The sequence below is a fragment of the Diabrotica undecimpunctata genome, chromosome 1 (genome assembly GCF_040954645.1).
Source record: "Diabrotica undecimpunctata isolate CICGRU chromosome 1, icDiaUnde3, whole genome shotgun sequence".
NCBI classification, from domain to species: domain Eukaryota; kingdom Metazoa; phylum Arthropoda; class Insecta; order Coleoptera; family Chrysomelidae; genus Diabrotica; species Diabrotica undecimpunctata.
This window is the reverse complement of record NC_092803.1, coordinates 137320982-137338952: the sequence shown is the minus strand read 5'-3', so window position 1 is coordinate 137338952 and position 17971 is coordinate 137320982. Positions and strand designations below refer to the sequence as shown.

The 17971-nt window shown below is 33.3% G+C and overlaps 1 protein-coding gene across 3 annotated transcripts in view; it reads left to right on the top strand.

Moving 5' to 3' along the window:
- LOC140432206 (terminal uridylyltransferase Tailor-like) overlaps positions 1 to 17971 on the top strand; it is a 76734-nt gene that overhangs the window by 593 nt on the left and 58170 nt on the right. The window contains exons 2-4 of one of the 3 annotated variants that reach the window (XM_072520037.1): positions 1653 to 1850; positions 5210 to 5569; positions 12584 to 12830. In XM_072520037.1, the coding sequence (XP_072376138.1) occupies positions 1653 to 1850; positions 5210 to 5569; positions 12584 to 12830 (805 nt within the window). Of the gene's footprint in view, positions 1 to 1652; positions 1851 to 4206; positions 4300 to 5203; positions 5570 to 12583; positions 12831 to 17971 lie in introns of those variants that run through there. The other 2 variants (XM_072520031.1, XM_072520042.1) reach the window with 2 other exon arrangements.

Below are 17971 nucleotides of genomic sequence, written 5' to 3'. Positions count from 1 at the left end.
TTAATAACTAAGAGTGGTGGGTTTTTCGGTCAAAGTGGAGAAATAAAAGACAAAGAAGGTGGCTACTTCATCTATTTATTGAAGACGTTTCGCTTTCTAATCAGAAAGTATCATCAGTTCATCTAAAAAGAACAATATGAAAAACCAAACATCCATAGAAAAGTTGTTATAAGTGTGTTACCTTAAAAAGATATGTAGCAGTCAATGATATTAAATATGTAAAGAAGCTTATTTTCATTTTTCATAAGCGAAACGTCTTCAATAAATAGATGAAGTAGCCACCTTCTTTGTCTTTCATTTCTCCACTTTCATTGTAATAAACATTTTATTTGTAATCAATTAATTTTTTCTCCAATATTTGTGTTTTTTGTCATATTTTTTATTATTACTTTTAACAGAGTCTCACATTCAATTACTCGTCTAAGACTATGGGATGCAATGGTTGAGCTGGGAATACCTAAGAAACTAGCTGTGGTCACGCAAATGCCTGGCCTTAGAATATGTCATGTGTAAAATTTATCCGAAAATCAAACCAGACATAGCTGCTCAGGGAGCAAAGACCGTTCTCGCTTTTGCCCATGACGTAGGTGCAGTCATGATACTATGACTAACAAGATAGGATCTTCCCGTAGCACAAAATCGGTCGTGTTCGCGCATGCCGTCATCGGAGAGCAGAATTTGAATTCTTGTTAAAGTTAAATGGGATTTTTATGCATTATTTGATAAAATTATTCAATTAGCAAAATAATGATATTAAATAAAGGTTTAATAATTACAGTAATCGTACACAAAAGGATATTTCCAAACTATTTATTAAAAATTATTTATTGACACATACAAAAAATTGACATTACGAACGTGCAAGTCTCCAATTACGTTACGACTTATGCGCAATATCTTATCTTCTTAATCATAGTATCATGGGTGCAGTAGCACAATCAAAATTAGAAGTTAAGGTTATTGTCTCGAGATTTGAAGAAGCTGCGTTAAATAACGAATGGAGGCGCAGACACAACAACGAGTCTCTCTTTGGAAAAGAAAATCTAGTGAAATATATAAAGTACAATAGACTAAGATGGGCAGGACATGTGATACGCAGTAACGACAATCGCCTTATAAACAATGTATTTTGGGAAAGATTAGATGAAAGAAGATCTGTGGTACGGCCTCGAAAAAGGTGGAAAGATTCAGTCAGAGAGGATCTTTAGAAAATTGAATTGAGACAATAGGAAATAGTCAAAACAGGACCGACAAACATGGAAGGCAATACTAATCTTGACAAAGACTCGCGAATAGTTGTAACGCCATTGATGATGATGACAATTGAAAACACGTGGACGTCGACAAGTCAAGACATCTACTGCAGGATGATGTACATCTCTACAAATTATTATTTATGTACAATATCGTACTACGCTGAGAGTTAACGTCATCACATTAAATTTGTGCATTTATACCAAAATAGTACAGCGAAAATAACCTAACTGACACATGTCTTGTTCTGGCAGTAAGCAGACGATATTTATTTGCTTTAACTGAATTAATTGAATAACTAGAATTAAGCTTGTCTTTAATTATTGATTTTAAACTTTTTCATATACTTTTAGAAATATTGTATGCAAATTTACAGTGACGTTTTCTTTTATTTTTAGGGATTTCCAGTTCATGCAGAACCGATCATTTACTCTCATACTTTTCAAGGTTCGGAAATATAGTTTGGATTTGTCGTAAAAATTATTTGTTGGTGGAATATGCGGAACAAACATCTGTAGATAAAATATTAAGGTTAACTCAGCATTTTGTTAATGGTGAAAAATTGTTTGTTAAGAAAAGAGAATCGACACCTCAAGGTGACTATTTTACTGCTTTAAATTTTATTTAACCTATTAACAGTTGAATTTTTCTCTAACTATAGTTCTTCTCGATAATATTATGTATTATTATTATTCGCACTTGGGATAGTGAACCTTTATCTGTGCTTTAAATAGCTGCCAAGGGTATTCTCGGTCGAGTAGGAAAAAATTGATGTCAATACTTGATCAACATAATTAATTTCATCATCATCTTTGGCTCGACAATCCTCTGTGGATCTTGGCCTGCTCTAAGATTCGTCGCCATTCTGTTCGGTTTCTGGCCCATCTTCTGATTTTTAATATCCGTAAGTCGGTTTCAACTCCATCTAACCACCTAATTCGCGGTCGGCCTTTGCTTCTTCTTCCTACAGGTGTTCCTGTGGTTAGTTTTTTAGCAATCGTATTTTCTGACATTCGTATTATGTGTCCAGCCCATTTAACTCGCTGTGTTTTAATGAACGTTATGACATCTGGCTCATCAAAGAGCTGATACAATTCAAAATTATATCTTCTGCGCCACTGCCCTTGGTCGTTTATAGCTCCAAATATTTTGCGGAGTATTTTACGCTCAAATATTCCCAAAAGTCTTTCATCTTTCTGCGTTAGAGTCCATGTTTCTGCTCCATATGTGAGGACCGGCCTCAGCAATGTTTTGTATATAATAATTTTAGTTCTTCTTTGAATGTTTTTTGAGTGGAAATGCTTTTGGAGTCCATAGTATGCCCTATTTGTAAGATTTATTCGTCTTTTGATTTCTTCGCTTGTTTTATTGGTAGCAGTCAATAGCGACCCAAGGTATGTGAAGTTGTCAACACGTCCAAAGGTATGACTTCCAAAGACTGTTTCTCGTCCCTTATTTGCTATCGGATCCTTTGTAACCAACATGTACTTGGTTTTGTCTTCGTTGATGACTAGACCGACCTGTTTCGCCGCTGTTTCCAATTCTAGGAGATATTGCTCAACATCTCGCTTGCTACGCCCTATTATGTCAATGTCATCAGCATATGCTAAGACATATATCGATCTATTGTAAATAGTACCGCCATCCCTAATTCGTGTATCTCGGACTGCCTTTTCTAAGGCAATATTAAATAGGAGGCAAGCCAGACCATCCCCTTGTCTTATTGAATGAATCTGGTCAATTGTTGATTTTTCTGGAGTGAATCCAGCTTGATATTTACCAACTATGCCCACTGTGTAAACTTGCAGCCTTTCGTAGAGAATATTTGCTAGTATTTTGTAAGCAGTTGTTAACAGGGTTATACCTCTATAGTTGTCATACTGGAGCTGGTCGCCTTTTTTATGTAACGGGAATATCACGCCTTGAGACCATTCACAAGGCATGGTCTCATTATGCCAAACAAGAAGTAAAAGCTTATGCAGTATCTGTAGTAGGGCATCGCCACCATTCTTGTAGAGCTCACTGCAAATTTGATCAATTCACATAATTAATTTACACATACAATTTACTAGATAGTTGGGACTGAGTTCAGTGAATAGAATATAGGTTAGTCAGTTTTCAACTTTTAAATTGTTTTAATTTTGTTATTAAGAATTTTTTTTTAAATTTTGTCAACCTATATAATATAAAATAATGATAAAATATATCAAATATTTCCGCCATACAAATCCACCGGTCCAACTAATCATTCAATGACCCCCGTAGAAGTTCATAATTGTCTCAAACCTTGGAATTTGGAGACATATGGCCCTTAAAAATTTTCGGTATCGCGCCACGTCGTTTGCATAGATTGCAATAAATCAGTGCTTTGTTTGGCTTCAATGGAGAACCATCTCTAAATGAAGCCAAATGTCCCTTTAAATTTTTTTAAATCTTCGTATCTACGAATATTTTCTGCAAAGTTTGTGTGTTTTTTGTTTTTTTTTTGTTAAGTTAGTTTTAAATAATGAATAAAGTTCACAGTACATAATATATAATAACATCGATTATATCTTACATATTGCATTGTAAGTTATAAACTATGAACATCTGTATTTCTTATAAACTCTATGTCATCTGTTATATTTTAGAGAACTGATGAAGCTTTAGACATATAAAGCGAAACGTCTTCGATAAACTTATGAGGTAGTTGTCTTCTTTTTTTGATTTGCCAACCTGAATGACCGATTAAACCTCTGAATTCACTAGTTGAATACTTTTGACTATTTAAAAAAGAACTTTATTTGTTACACATTAAATATTAAACAATAGTACAAAATTAAATTAATTTAAAATGACTACAATAACTGGACTGGTCGAAGTTGCAGCTAAGAGTTGTTCCGGCATTTGAAAATGGTAATTTATAGGTTTGGTATGAAGTGCTGAATCGCTGTTCCCATGAATATTGGCCAACGGTTCGTACAAAGTTCTTCTACTGCGTGCTCAACGGTTTCTATGGGAATGGGATGATGAAATCTGAAGTCGGCGAACTTAAGCTAGTTCAAGGTTAATATTTTCTCATATAACATATATATATATATATATATATATATATATATATATATATATATATATATATATATATATATATATGCTTTGTTGAATTAAATGGCCAAATACTTCCCGTTCTCGAATCGGTAGCAATATAGTGTTAAGACTCATTTTAGCATCCCTGCTTCATCAGACACTCGGACTGATACAAATTGAAATTCGGAAAGTCTAACGACTGTCTCCTAAATCAAATCTTTACCACAACTGCAGTGGTTAGCGCACAGAGGTGCCACCTACTTTGGTTGCCATGAACGAAAACGATTTAATTTTATCGTTTTCTGTCCTCTGGGATATACGAAAAGTGTAAAAGAATTTTATAAATTGGATAAATAGGCAATAAAAAACCCATATTTATTTTTTCCCCACACAATGACTTAATTTTTAATTAAAAACAATCAAATTTGACTATGAATTAAAAGTTTACCAAAGTAAACCATCGATGTAAAAAAATGTACTTTTCTTGCAAGAATTAAATTTTTTGAGCAAACATTTAATTCCACATTTACCAAATAAACCTTATATGTTTTTTATATAGACAAATTAATTTTTTTCCCCACAAGATTTCTTAATTTTTAATTCAAAAAATCAAATTTGACTAGGAATTAAAAGTTGTGGCAAACTGAACCACAAATTTAAAAAATGTGACTTATCTTGCAAAAATTCATTTTTTTTAAACGTCTACTTAATTTATAAGTATTAATAGTATCATAACTCGATGCTATACATTTTAAACAATACAACACTTTTGCCAATTTTCAGAATTGCAGGAGGTATAATTGTTTAGTAATTTATCGTTAGGGCAGTTTTATTGCATATATTGTATTGTATTTATTGATCCTTTAATTCTAGTATGTTTTAGATACAGCACCTATAGCACAACAATCTATGCAGTCCGTAACTTTTATGGAGCGTTTGAAAACGGCAGCCGATATATCGGAGCAAATTGCAGAGCTAATTGCTCACGTACAAGGTTCTGAATCTTACACCTTTACACCTCAACACGGTGTGATATGTAGAGATATTTACGAAGCAATACAATATAGTTATCCACGTTGTCGAATTCACCCGTTCGGATCTTCCATTACAGGACTTCATTTTTGGACCAGTGATGTAGATGTTTACATATCTGGAATACGACGTGGTAATGCAGATGAAAAGAAGTTATTGTTTATTTTAAAGAGCATTTTAAATCGTTCCGATAGATTTACCAGTCTATTTGTCATAGGTAAGTTACTTTGTTACTAGATTTTCTAATTAAAAAATCCGTATCAATTAGAAAGTACTGATCTTCAAACGTAATCCGTCAAAATTTGGGCGATGAGCGAAATTAGACAGTTTACTTGACGGTTTAAATGACACTAATATTGTTCTGAATCTATTTTCTTGTGTCATCTTAATGCAATTTACTATTTTTATTGGGAATAAGCGACAATTTTACTTTAAAATAAGTTTATTTAACGTTTCGATTTCCACTTCAGAAATCGTTCTCAAATTTAAAATATTAATAAATTAAATAAATTATTTTCTAAATAATTTTTTTTTTTGAATTAATGTGTCTCGACGACGAGGTCATTGACACGATGACAGTATATTACAATATAAGGGTATTACAAATACATTTTTACATTTGGCAATACACAATACATAATACACAATACTTATTTTTTACAAATTTAACCGTTATATATAATTACCAATCAAAGTTTATAAAGCACTTGAATGTCTTTTAAATATTTAAACAGACTTGCATATTTCTCAGTTTCATTCAATATTTCTTGTATATTATCTCCCAACTGGTGTTATTTTCTATTAGTAGAATGATATGGACATTCTTTAAGGAAATGCTTGACGGTTAAGGGACTGCTGCAATGGCCGCATGCAGGTGGATCGGTAGATGCTATTAGAAAGCCATGTGTAAGCTGAGTGTGTCCAATTCTTAATCTTCTTAGAATAACCTTGTGTCTTCTGGGCACAGGTATTAGCTCTAAGGAAAGTATAACTGGTTTTCTTATTTAATTTTATCTGACTCGTTTATATTGACAATTCAGACATTATTAAACATTTTAAAGTAAATGACTTTAAAATGATACTGTCGACTATTGGGCGACTTTATTGGAAGATAGTCCATTCGATTACATGAAATCTAACATAAGAACACCCTTCAGAAAAATCATAGCATGTGACTTGTCTTTAAAAATACAGCCACATACAATGATCTTATTCTTCGTCTTCTTCTTTATAAGCAATTCTGCTTGTTCATTGGCGGATTAATACCTCTAGGGACGCTTGTCACTCCATCTTTTGCGCAGTCGTCCCATAGTTCTTTTGCCGATTGGTGACATCTCTTGCTATTTTGACGATACGGATCTCCTCCATTCTGCTTATGTGGTTATTCCATTCTTTTTTCTATTTTGTGTCCATTCATTAATACAGTGTACGCTACATTTTCTTCTAATGTCTTCACTTCTCTTTCGATCTCTCAGCTTATTTAATGTAATTCTTCTCAGTACTCCCATCTCTGCCGTTTCCAGTAACCTTTGCGTTGTGGCTGTGTCGGGTCTTGTTTCTGAGGCATATGCCATTATTGGTCGTAGACTGGCTTTATAAATTCTTGACTTTATCTCAGTGTTAATGTGTCTGCTTCGCCATATAGTGTTATTAAGGCATCCTGCCAGTCTATTTACTTTTTGTACTTGATCTCTTACTTCTTTGTCCAGGTCTCCATAGCTGGACAGTGTAATTCCCAGGTATTTTATTTCCATTACTTGTTCAGTACTGATGCCATTCATTTTTATTTTACATCTGGTTGCTTCTTTCTCACTACTATTGTTTTAATTTTCTAAGATGAGATTGCATTAAACAATTCTTTTGCTCTTATGTTAAATCTGTGGACCAGTCTTTGCCGACTATCTTCATCTTGGGCTATCAATATTGCGTTGTCTGCGTAACAGAGCATTTTTATTTCTTTGTTTCCCATTCTGTATCCTCTTCCTTTGTTAACGCTTTTGATGATTTCATCCATGATTAAATTGAAGAGCATCGGGCTCAATGAATCCCCTTGTCTTGTTCCACTGCCTATTCCTATAGGTTCTGTAAGTTGTCCATCTATTCTGACTTGAATTTTGTTGTTTTGGTAGATGTTTTCCATAGTTTTTATAATGTTCAGGTGAACTTCTCTATTATACAGAAGATGGATTACATATTTGAGTCTTACTCTGTAAAACGCTTTCTTTAGGTCAATATTGCGTCTGTACACGATCTTCCACTACGAAGTACACTACATAAATGATGACAGTAAAATTTTCCTGTTCCACTAGTAAATCATGAGAAGAAAACCAGGAAAACACCTCATGATACTATCCCGACATGGTTACTATTTGGTCTTACATTTAGTTTACTCTCAATAAACACCAAACTCTGATTTTATATGTATATCATTTAAAATCATAAATCATGTATCCTCGATATGTTATTGACTTACTAATGCTAGTATTGTCTTTCTATTGATTTCCTCTTTTAATATGGATAACCAGATCCTATTGCATTTTGTCAAGGAATTTGCGACACAATTAGTTTAATTTAACATAATTATAGCTGCTTCTTTGTCTTTTCTTTATCGCTTATATTATTCATGATTGTGTCCAGTGAGGCCATATTCAGGTACCACTGAATCGTTGGTACAGTGTCAATTTAGCGCGCTCGTTAATATCATGGCGCCGCCACGTAAACATTCAACATTAACAATAAAAGATAAATTGCGGGTTATAAAAATGTTACATAAAGATGCCGGTTACCCTATCATTGCTAGGAGGTTTGGTATAGTCAGGTCATGGGTGTGGGTGACATAAAGAAATCAAAGAGAAAATTTTAAGTTTGCAAGCCTAACAGAACGTAGTCCCGATGTACGAAAAACACTAAAGAAATCGGAAAATCCCGTTTTAGAAGATGCTTTGTTTACGTGGTTTTTGCAACAAAGACGATTACATGTTCCTGTAAGTGGCAATATGATTTGTAAAAAAGCTCGTGTTTTTCATCGCTAGATTACAAACTCCAATATAGAGTTTAATGCAAGCCGGGGATGGTTAGACAAGAAGATTAGATTTAAAAAACGACACGGAATAAGACGTTTAAAAATGGCCGGTGAAAAACTATGCAATGATGAATCTGGTTTGTACTGGCGATTATTGCCCGATCATACCTTAGCCTCTGCCAATGAGAAGAGCTTTCGCAAGGAAAATAATGAAGATGAAAGTGGCATTTATGTCTTGTGCAAATGCGTCTGGAACCCATAAATTTCAATTGGTTGTTGTCGGAAAATCAAAAAACCCACGGGCATTTAAATCAACACGTCTTCCTGTTTGTTATCGTTCACAAAAAATGCTTGGGTAACGAAATACTTGTTTCTTGAGTGGTTTAAAATGGAATTTGTTCTCGCGATCCGTCGCCATCTTCTGCCTCTTAATTTGCTTCCTTGGGCACTTTTATTGTAAGATAATTGTCTTGAGAATCCATCAACAGATGAACTTATCTCTGAAGACGGCAACATTTTTGCAATGTTCCTGACAGCTAACACCACGGCCTGTATACAAATAATGGATTAGAACGTTATACGAAATGTGAAGTTAAATGACCGCAAATCACTTTTGATTAACTGTCTTGTATTATGTTCTGACAATCTCATCGACACATTAAAATCGATATCTTTAAAGGACACTGTTTTTCTTTTGGCTAATTGCTAAATCATAGAAGAATTTGCACCCCCAATTTCTCACTGATAATGATGAACCAGAAGATGATGTTCCCTTGGCCCAGATTTTTATTAGGTTGAGGGGACCCAATGATCCTCAAATCAGCGAGGCAGTGTGAGATACAAAGATATGAAGTGTTACGAACAGATATGAACTGTTTTCGCCAGAGGCGGCGTAGGGCGTGAAAGACGTCACCTCACGGTCCGAGGGGCCTCGCGTCGGCTATCGAGACCGATAGCCGACGGACCAACATGCCTATCCACTGTGTAACGATAAGACTACCAAAGAGAATTGAAGTACTATTGTAAAAATAATACCTCAATCAACTATGGGAGCTTATCGTCTATACCTTGCCTAGCTCAGTATCTCAAGGGTGAGTTCGTCTTGTCTTAAACTAAAAATACTTATAATAATAACTTAAATTAATAATAACTTGAAAATAAAATTTTGATATGTCCAATAAAATGTCCAATAAACCAATAAAATGTCCAACAAACCAATAAAATGTCCAATAAACCAATAAACACAAATCCACAAACAAAAGTGGTAATGAGCCATGAACGCGCCGAAAAAATTGCTTGCGTCGTTTTTGCTCGCGAGAAATCCTTGCTGCAATGCACGTCACCGCTGGGCCTTAAGAAAGATAGGGATGCAGGGAGAAAATGGGAATCCGGACCAGCAAAACGAAAAAGAAAAGCTGAAAGAGTAATATCAAACCAGGCGTTAAGTACAGGTATGATGAAGATTCTAAATCCAACTGCATCTGGTAGTATAGAACCATCTGAATCGATAGCGTAGACTTCTAAAAAACATTCAGTCACGATTAAGATTCCTATCAATTTGGGAAGTACTGATGGAGAACCACTAAATACTGATACCGCACGACAGTCTGAAATTATTATATTTATGATACAAAATCAATATCTAAGGAATTAGATTCCGACGATGAAATTCCTGTGTTTCTCGAGAGCAATATTCTAGATCACGAAAAAAAACTAAAATTTGTTATCCACCAACTAGAAGCGATGCGAGTGACGAAATTATACAAGTATTTGATAATTTTAATCCAGGTATGTGTACGATGCCCATATTAGATGTTCAGCGTGATGCTATAGTTCAGAACGGCCCCTCACAACAATTAAATATTGGTGATGAAGATTATCTCAAAGACGACGACCGTAGGCACTAATTTTCATTCCTCTAAAAAATTGAATAGTGGTGAAATTTAACATCGTCGCTGATTAGTTTATTCTAATTCTCAAAATGAAGTATTCTGATTTCCATGCAGACTTTTTGGGAATTCACAAACTCAGATGGTACAGGGAGGATGCTGTGACTGGAAAGATTTAAGCAGTATTTTACAAAGACATGAGAATACCAAAGAACATATTTATGATATTTATGTTCCAATGGATAACAAACATTATAGAGAGGCATCAAACACAAAAAAAAAAAACAATAGACAAAGAAAGCGAAAGGCTAATTTGCGAATCTCAAAAACATTGGTTGAGGGATTAATCGATATTATTAACTTCCTAGCCTCTGATAATCTCGCATTCAGAGGTCACAGAGAAGCTGTAAAGACAGACGGTGACTTTAGGAATAGTGAAAACTTGAACATTGATTTATTTAAATTGATATCAAAATTTGATCCTACTTTACGAGAACATATGAGACGTATTATTGACAAACAACTTACGCAGTCACGATATACAAAATGAATTGAACACACTGATGTCAAAAACAGTAACTGGTGAAGTGATTCGCAAATTAAAAGAGGCAAAATATTATTCTTTTTTGTTTGACTGCACTGGAGACAAGCAGTAAAGTAAAGTACTGTAGTAAACATAACAAATGTCTTTGATCTTAAAATTTTGTAATACATCAACGGGTACAACAGAAGAACACTTTATTGGATTTCTTGCTGTAAGTGAGACAACAGGAGAATATTTAAGTAATGTCATACTAGGCGAACTAGAAGAGAATGGCTTAGATATTCAAAACTGCCGTGACCAAGGATACGACAATGGCGCAAATATGGTAGGCCTAAATAGTGGAGTCAAAATTCGAATATTAAATATAAATCCTAGGGTATTTTTCACACCTTGCGGTTGTCATAGCTGGAATACAAATAATGATTCCTAATTAAACTAAATTTATAACAGACGTGAAACACTCGCTTCAATACATTACAGATAATAACTTAAAAGAAATATACCCAAACATTTACATCGTCATTAGAATATTATTAACAATAACAATTAGTACAGCCTCCGCTGAAAGGAGCTTCTCAAAATTAAAACGCATTAAGAATTATTTAAGGAGTACGATGTCACAGAAAAGAATTTCTGGGGTCGCAATTTTGTCTATTGAGTCTAATCTAGCATCCAGGTTAGATTACGAGCACGTAATTAAACAATTTTTACAATTAAATTTTTAGGTTAGTTGTAAGTTTGACTAGATTTTACATGAATAAAAGGTTAATAATGAAATGACACATGTCATGACTTTTAAAAAATCTATCTTTATGCACGAGCAGAAGGCCTCGCAAAATGTATCTTGCCCACATAAAATTATGATCTTGCGCCGCCACTGGTTTTCGCCTCCGAAAAAGTTGGTAGTTCAGAGATAGTAGGAACTTTCAACACAGCTTTAAAATGGCAATCCACTATTTAAAAGTAACTGTCACCTTCTTTAAATGTTAAATCCAAATAAAAGTCCATAGCAAACAAATAAAAAGTAAACAGAAATTTTAAATCAAGTATCATCTTTCTCTCACCGGTAATATATGTACTAGCGCTCTAAGATTTGGAGGTTTTGACTGTTCTGCTTTAAGAAATTACAGTAAACTACACTTTACACTCAACCAACCAACTGTTAAATTTCTATTCAAAATAATTAAATTTCAGGAAACACATCTATATTCAGTAAATAACTGCTCCCCAACTAAAACCTAAGACGCTGCGCACAAACCGATCCAGTCAGTGTAAACAAAGAGGGGATGAAACGTTCCGCGCTTGAAGTGTTTCCACTATATTTATTACTGATACTGTGCACCTCACAACTCTTCGCTCTTTTGGGCCAGTGTAATGTCGGCGAAACGGCCCTTCTGATAGTTTCACCGGTCGGAGAGATGGGTAATTCACGGAAAAATAAGCAATTTAGCTCTTCTTCTTCTTCTCGTGCCACTCCTAGCGGAGATTGGAAATCATCATGGCCACTGCGACTTTGTTAGCAGTGCGCCTAAAAAGTTCAATCGAACTACACCCGAACCATTCACGTAGATTACGAAGCCACGATATTTTTCTTCTTCCCACACTTCTTTTGCCCTTAATTTTGCCCTGCATGATATTTCTTAAAAGTTCGTACTTTTCACCTCTCACAATGTGCCCCAAGTATAGCCCAATTTAGCTCACTTTACCATAAATGAACTTGCTGTACGTAATATCGATGCATCAGTTTAAAGTGTTAAATTATGACTTTATTTTCAGGACATGCCAAAATCCCTATATTAAAATGTTTACATGTACCGACGAATACTTCTTGTGATATTAATGTTAGGAATATGCTAGGAGTGTGTAATAGTCACTTGATAAAATACTATCAAGATATCGACTCTAAAATCCAAGAGATGATGATAATCATTAAGTATTGGGCTAAAATCCACAAACTTACTGGCGCAAACGTTTTGTTTACAAATTATTCATTGTGTATGATGATAATTTTTTTCTTACAAGGGTAAGTAATTTTTTAATAACTTAACTTTTATTTATAGGAAACTGTCAAAAAATCGAAAGTTAGTTATGAAAGAGTTAATTTTTAAATGGTAGGCATATAAAATATATATTATTTCTTTAATGCATTCTTAAAGTGTAATTTAAATCTGATTCGCCCATTTATAATAATGTTGGATAATCATATAATGTTTGTTAGATTGCTTCCATCAAGAGTTCCATATAGTGGAACTATAGGGGTAGTTTACCCCCTGCATGGGGTTGATGGTACTCATAATTACTTTATTGGTTCTCTCACAATAATAGAGAGAGTACCCAGTTGACGGATGACAACACTAGCTTCGACTGCTCACTCTTGATTCTTAATTCTTAATGATCTACTCCCATAATTTTCCGGGTATTTAACTCACGTGCGTTTTGTTTATGTATTCATGTTTTTCTAATATAATTTGTACACATCATTAAATAAGCTTTTGATTACATTGCAAATTTCACTGGGTCAGCGCGTGTTCTAGTTACAAAGATATTTTCAATGTCATAAACAAACAATCGCATTTAGCAATAAGCAATGAATAATATTATTAAAAGGATTTTAAATTTTTAAACTGAATTGGGTTACTTAGATCTGATTTCTGGATGGTTAATTAAATCCCGTTACACATGTTTTGACATTGGTATAAATACTTGGCGCCGCTTATTTGTTGATAGTAAAACTACTAATGTGGAAAAGGTTTACTCCATAAACTAAGTATGGTAACAATCCATCGAAAATATTTGTATTTAGGGCAGGTCTGCGAATCAGCCTTTCAAGGCTGATTCAACAGAAACAAACAAGAAAACATAAGGAAATTTAAACAAAATAAGATAATCCAGCGCACTCAATTCGATTTGTAATAATTAAATTAAAAAAACATTAAAATCAAACAAAAATGTCATTTATCTAGATATCTTAAAATATTTAAATTTTTACTCTTATAGTTGTAAGTATTGAAATATTCACTTTGTTTACGTAATAATAATTATTCTAATAAATTTACAGTTTTCTCCTGAAGAAGTCACAAAATCGTGACGAAATATTGAGACATAGAACAAACAGAGTTTTATTTCCTACAGACCGATTGCTGATACTTTAAATCAATATATATATATATATATATATATATATATATATATATATATATATATATATATATATATATGTTCGGAAAGATTTCCGCGGTTAGTACAATTAAACCTAGAGCTAAGATTAACACTATTACAAAATACTCACTAGTCACTTCACTACTACGGCTGGGACCAGGGGACGGTTCAAATGAAGAAGAAATTTCAAATAGTTAATTAAAAATGTGATTTTCATCACAATCATAACCAATAATTGTGGTTTAATTCCATAAAAACATAATATTTAGCTTAACCATGCTACATGAAGGTACACTGATCGACAAAAAAAGTGGCCACCCTATAAATTTCCAAAAATAAAAATTCGAGCAATACACGCAGTAGTTCCATTTGGTTCATTTATTGAGACAATCTTGACTTTATGCATGATAATAACAAATATCAATTAAATGAATATGAATTAAAAATCGGGGGAAATAGGAATTAATAGTCAGAATGGTCAACCCGGAGCCTTATCTGAATATCATCGAACATCTTTGGGATAAACTTCATCGTAGAGTTGGAAGTCAAACAGGCCCGCCAGAAAGAGGAAGAAGCTTCGAGAAAAAGCATGTTTTTATTTAAAATTTGTTCCTTTTCCTCCTAAATCGTATGCAAACGATTATTGATGTTTTAGGGCATAATACCCGATATAAGACAATGTTGTTCAAGTTCACCCTTAATTTTTGTTGTTAGTAATTTCGTTTCGATATTACACTATTTTCTTTTGAAGCTTTCTAATTAAATAAATTATGCTAAAGAATCAAGCAGTGATGACCATTTTTTGTATTAAAAATAAAAAGATGTTGAGTATACAATATAAAACAGTGCATAAAACTTCTAATGAATTTTTATTTTTGGAAATTTATAGGGTGGGTTTTTTTGTCGGTCAGTGTAGTTTCAGAACCTTGATTTACATTTATATTTATACAGTAGTATGCAGTATTTACAGAAAATACGTAACTTAATGTCTTAACGTTATTGCAGTCTAGTAGCTCCCTCTACAGAAGCTTAATAAACTAAAAGTCTATCAAGATACTATAAGAGCAGGTAATTTTAAAACCATAGTGGATTTGCAAAAAATGCCAACTTACGCCAAAAATCAATTCCGACTATATTTTCAGAATACAAAAATCGAAACTGATGGTTTCAAATCACCACACAACTGTATATTAAAACGTGATACTAATTGTGGATTTTATCACGACTTAATTGAATTAAAAGTATAAATACTGCTTATATAAATACTATGGAAGAATCTGTAATTGTTTTGGATTGGCATTATTATATGGGACTTAACCACAATTGATTGCAATGAGAAATAAATTTTACATATTTATGTTTTGATCTTTCGATTTTGATCCAGAACACGTTTTTACTTTTTTTAAAATTCATTTCTCGACTTTACTGTAAACATTTTTTGAATTTCTAATTACAATTTCTAGAAATTTCTAATATCTCTTTGGTTTGACTAGAAGTTTCATCAATTTTACAGGACATTTCCCTGATTATTTTCATAAGTACTCATCTGCTGACTGGAATTTGACTGTCGTTATGTTGTCTCCATTCTCGATTAGATCGTTCTTGATCTTTTTAAAACTACTAGAACCTTCCGCTGGTCACGCAACTTCTTTACTATAAAATGTTTTAGCAACATCGTGGATCTGAGAGTCGGAAATTTTTTAAATAAGTCAAATAGTCTGTACCGAAAACCAAAAAAATATATTTTTTCAAAAAAGACAAGGTTTTTTTAACTTGGCTAAAGTGCTAATCTGATCCAAGAACCTTCCTCCTTTTTCCGGGCTTAGGACCGGCAACAAGATCATTGAGGTAGTATGTCAATGATCCTGTAGGCGGAGTTAAAAAACCTGGACTTACCGAGATACAAAACTACTTCGCTTGAATTAAAATTTTCAACAAAAAATAAAATAATGCCTTAAATTAACTGAAAAATTAACAGAGTTTTATAAACCTGTCTATATGTTTAATTTATTCAATAGAAAAATTTAATTGGTATCACTTGAAAGATATCATTCATATACTAAAACAGACAAATTCCGCAGTACTTCCTCAACACGCCAACTTATTAACATTATAAGGACTGATCTACGATATAAAAGATCTAAGTGAGATTAAACGCCTCTATAAAAAACGAAGAAAAATATTGTTGAAATTGCTAACTTGCTGCTCAATTAACTTCCAATATATTATATTAAACGTAACAACGTGACTAAAACACAACGAATGACAGCACAAAAGACATATCAAAAATATAAGGTAAAAGTAGAACTGACAATTAACAAACAAGAAAAGAAATTTACATATTTAGAAGAGCTAGAATAAATTGGTAAAAATTCTAGAAAACTTTGTTTTTTTTCGGAAATGAAAGACACTATACAAAGAGCAGAGATAATTGATATTCCAAAAGAAAGATTCAGTGTTCAATTTAACGAACTCCTGAAGTACGGAGGACCAGATCTGGCCAAACAACTATTAAAACTAATCCAAAAAATAATAGAACAAAACAGAATTACTCAAGAATGCAGATCAAGCATCCTAATACCTCTCTTCAAAAAGGGACACAAATCGGACCCGGAAAATTACAGAGGAATTAATTTATTAAACACAACCCTTAAATAAACAACCAAAGTGATAACAAATAAATTGAATGAAATTATAACACTAGCAGAAGAACCACAAGGTTTTAGGTCGGGTTGATCACGTACCGTCGCTATATTTTTAATTAGGCAAGTGCAAGAGAAATCACTAGAATACAACAAACCGGCATATCTATGTTTCTTGGACCTTACAAAGGCATGACGTTATCCACTTACTGTATACAAGAGATATACCTCTAGGAATAATCAAAACGATCGAAAAAATTTACCAAAACAACACAATAAAATTAAAAGTAGTAGAAGAACTAACCGACCCTAGTGAAGCTGGCATTGGGGTAAGACAGGGAGATTCCCTGAGTCCTTTATTGTTCAACCTGATTATGGATGAAATAATAGAAAAAGACAGAGCTAGAAGTACATATATACGACGTAGAAGAAAGGTGGAGAACATCACAAACTGGATAAGAAATAAAAGAGTAGAATGAAACGATCATATAAGCTGAATGACAACAAATAGAGTAGTAAAGACAGCAAGAGACGGTTCCCCAATAGGAAGACAATCAGTAGGAAGACCACGAAAACAATGGAATGACAACTTACTGGAGGTACATTGAAAAACAGACAGAGTCATGTCTATATAAAAAGGAGAAGAAGAAGAGAAGAAGAACAAAACATTTAAATTTCCATGCATTATGTTCAACTTTATCTTGAGATAGAAGATTTTATTTTTCTCGAAAATAAAAAAGACACTACACAAAGAACCGAGATAAATGATATTCCAAAAGAAAGATTCAGTTTTTTCACCAGTCTTAGGTTTCTACTGAAACATTTAGGCGTCGAATGTCGCTGTGGACCGAGCGCCGGCGACTGGCTCATCACTGAAGGTTTTTTCTAGAATACCATTTAACAGCTGTCTGTGAGCATCTATAGGGTCAGATTTTTAATCTATGAAGAAGGACAAATTGATACTTGTTTTATTTAATATTATTACTGACGAAATAATAAAAAAATGCCTAAAATAAGGTTATACAAAATCAGAGAAGTATGTTTTAGAAAAAAGCAACAATATTGTTATGCACTAGTTCTAACACCATTTCAATTAAACCGCCAAATACTTCATCATAATAATTTCTGATATTCAAACATAACAAAACACAAAAATAGAAAATCACCAGGAGAGGACAGAATACCGAACGAAATCCTAAACTAATACCTCTCTTCAAAAAGGGAGACAAGTCTGACCCGGAAAATGACAGAGGAATTAATTTATTAAACACAACACTAAAATTAACAACCAAAGTGATAACAAATAAGTTTAATGAAATATTAACACTAGCAAAAGAACAACAAAGTTTTAGGTCGGGAAGAT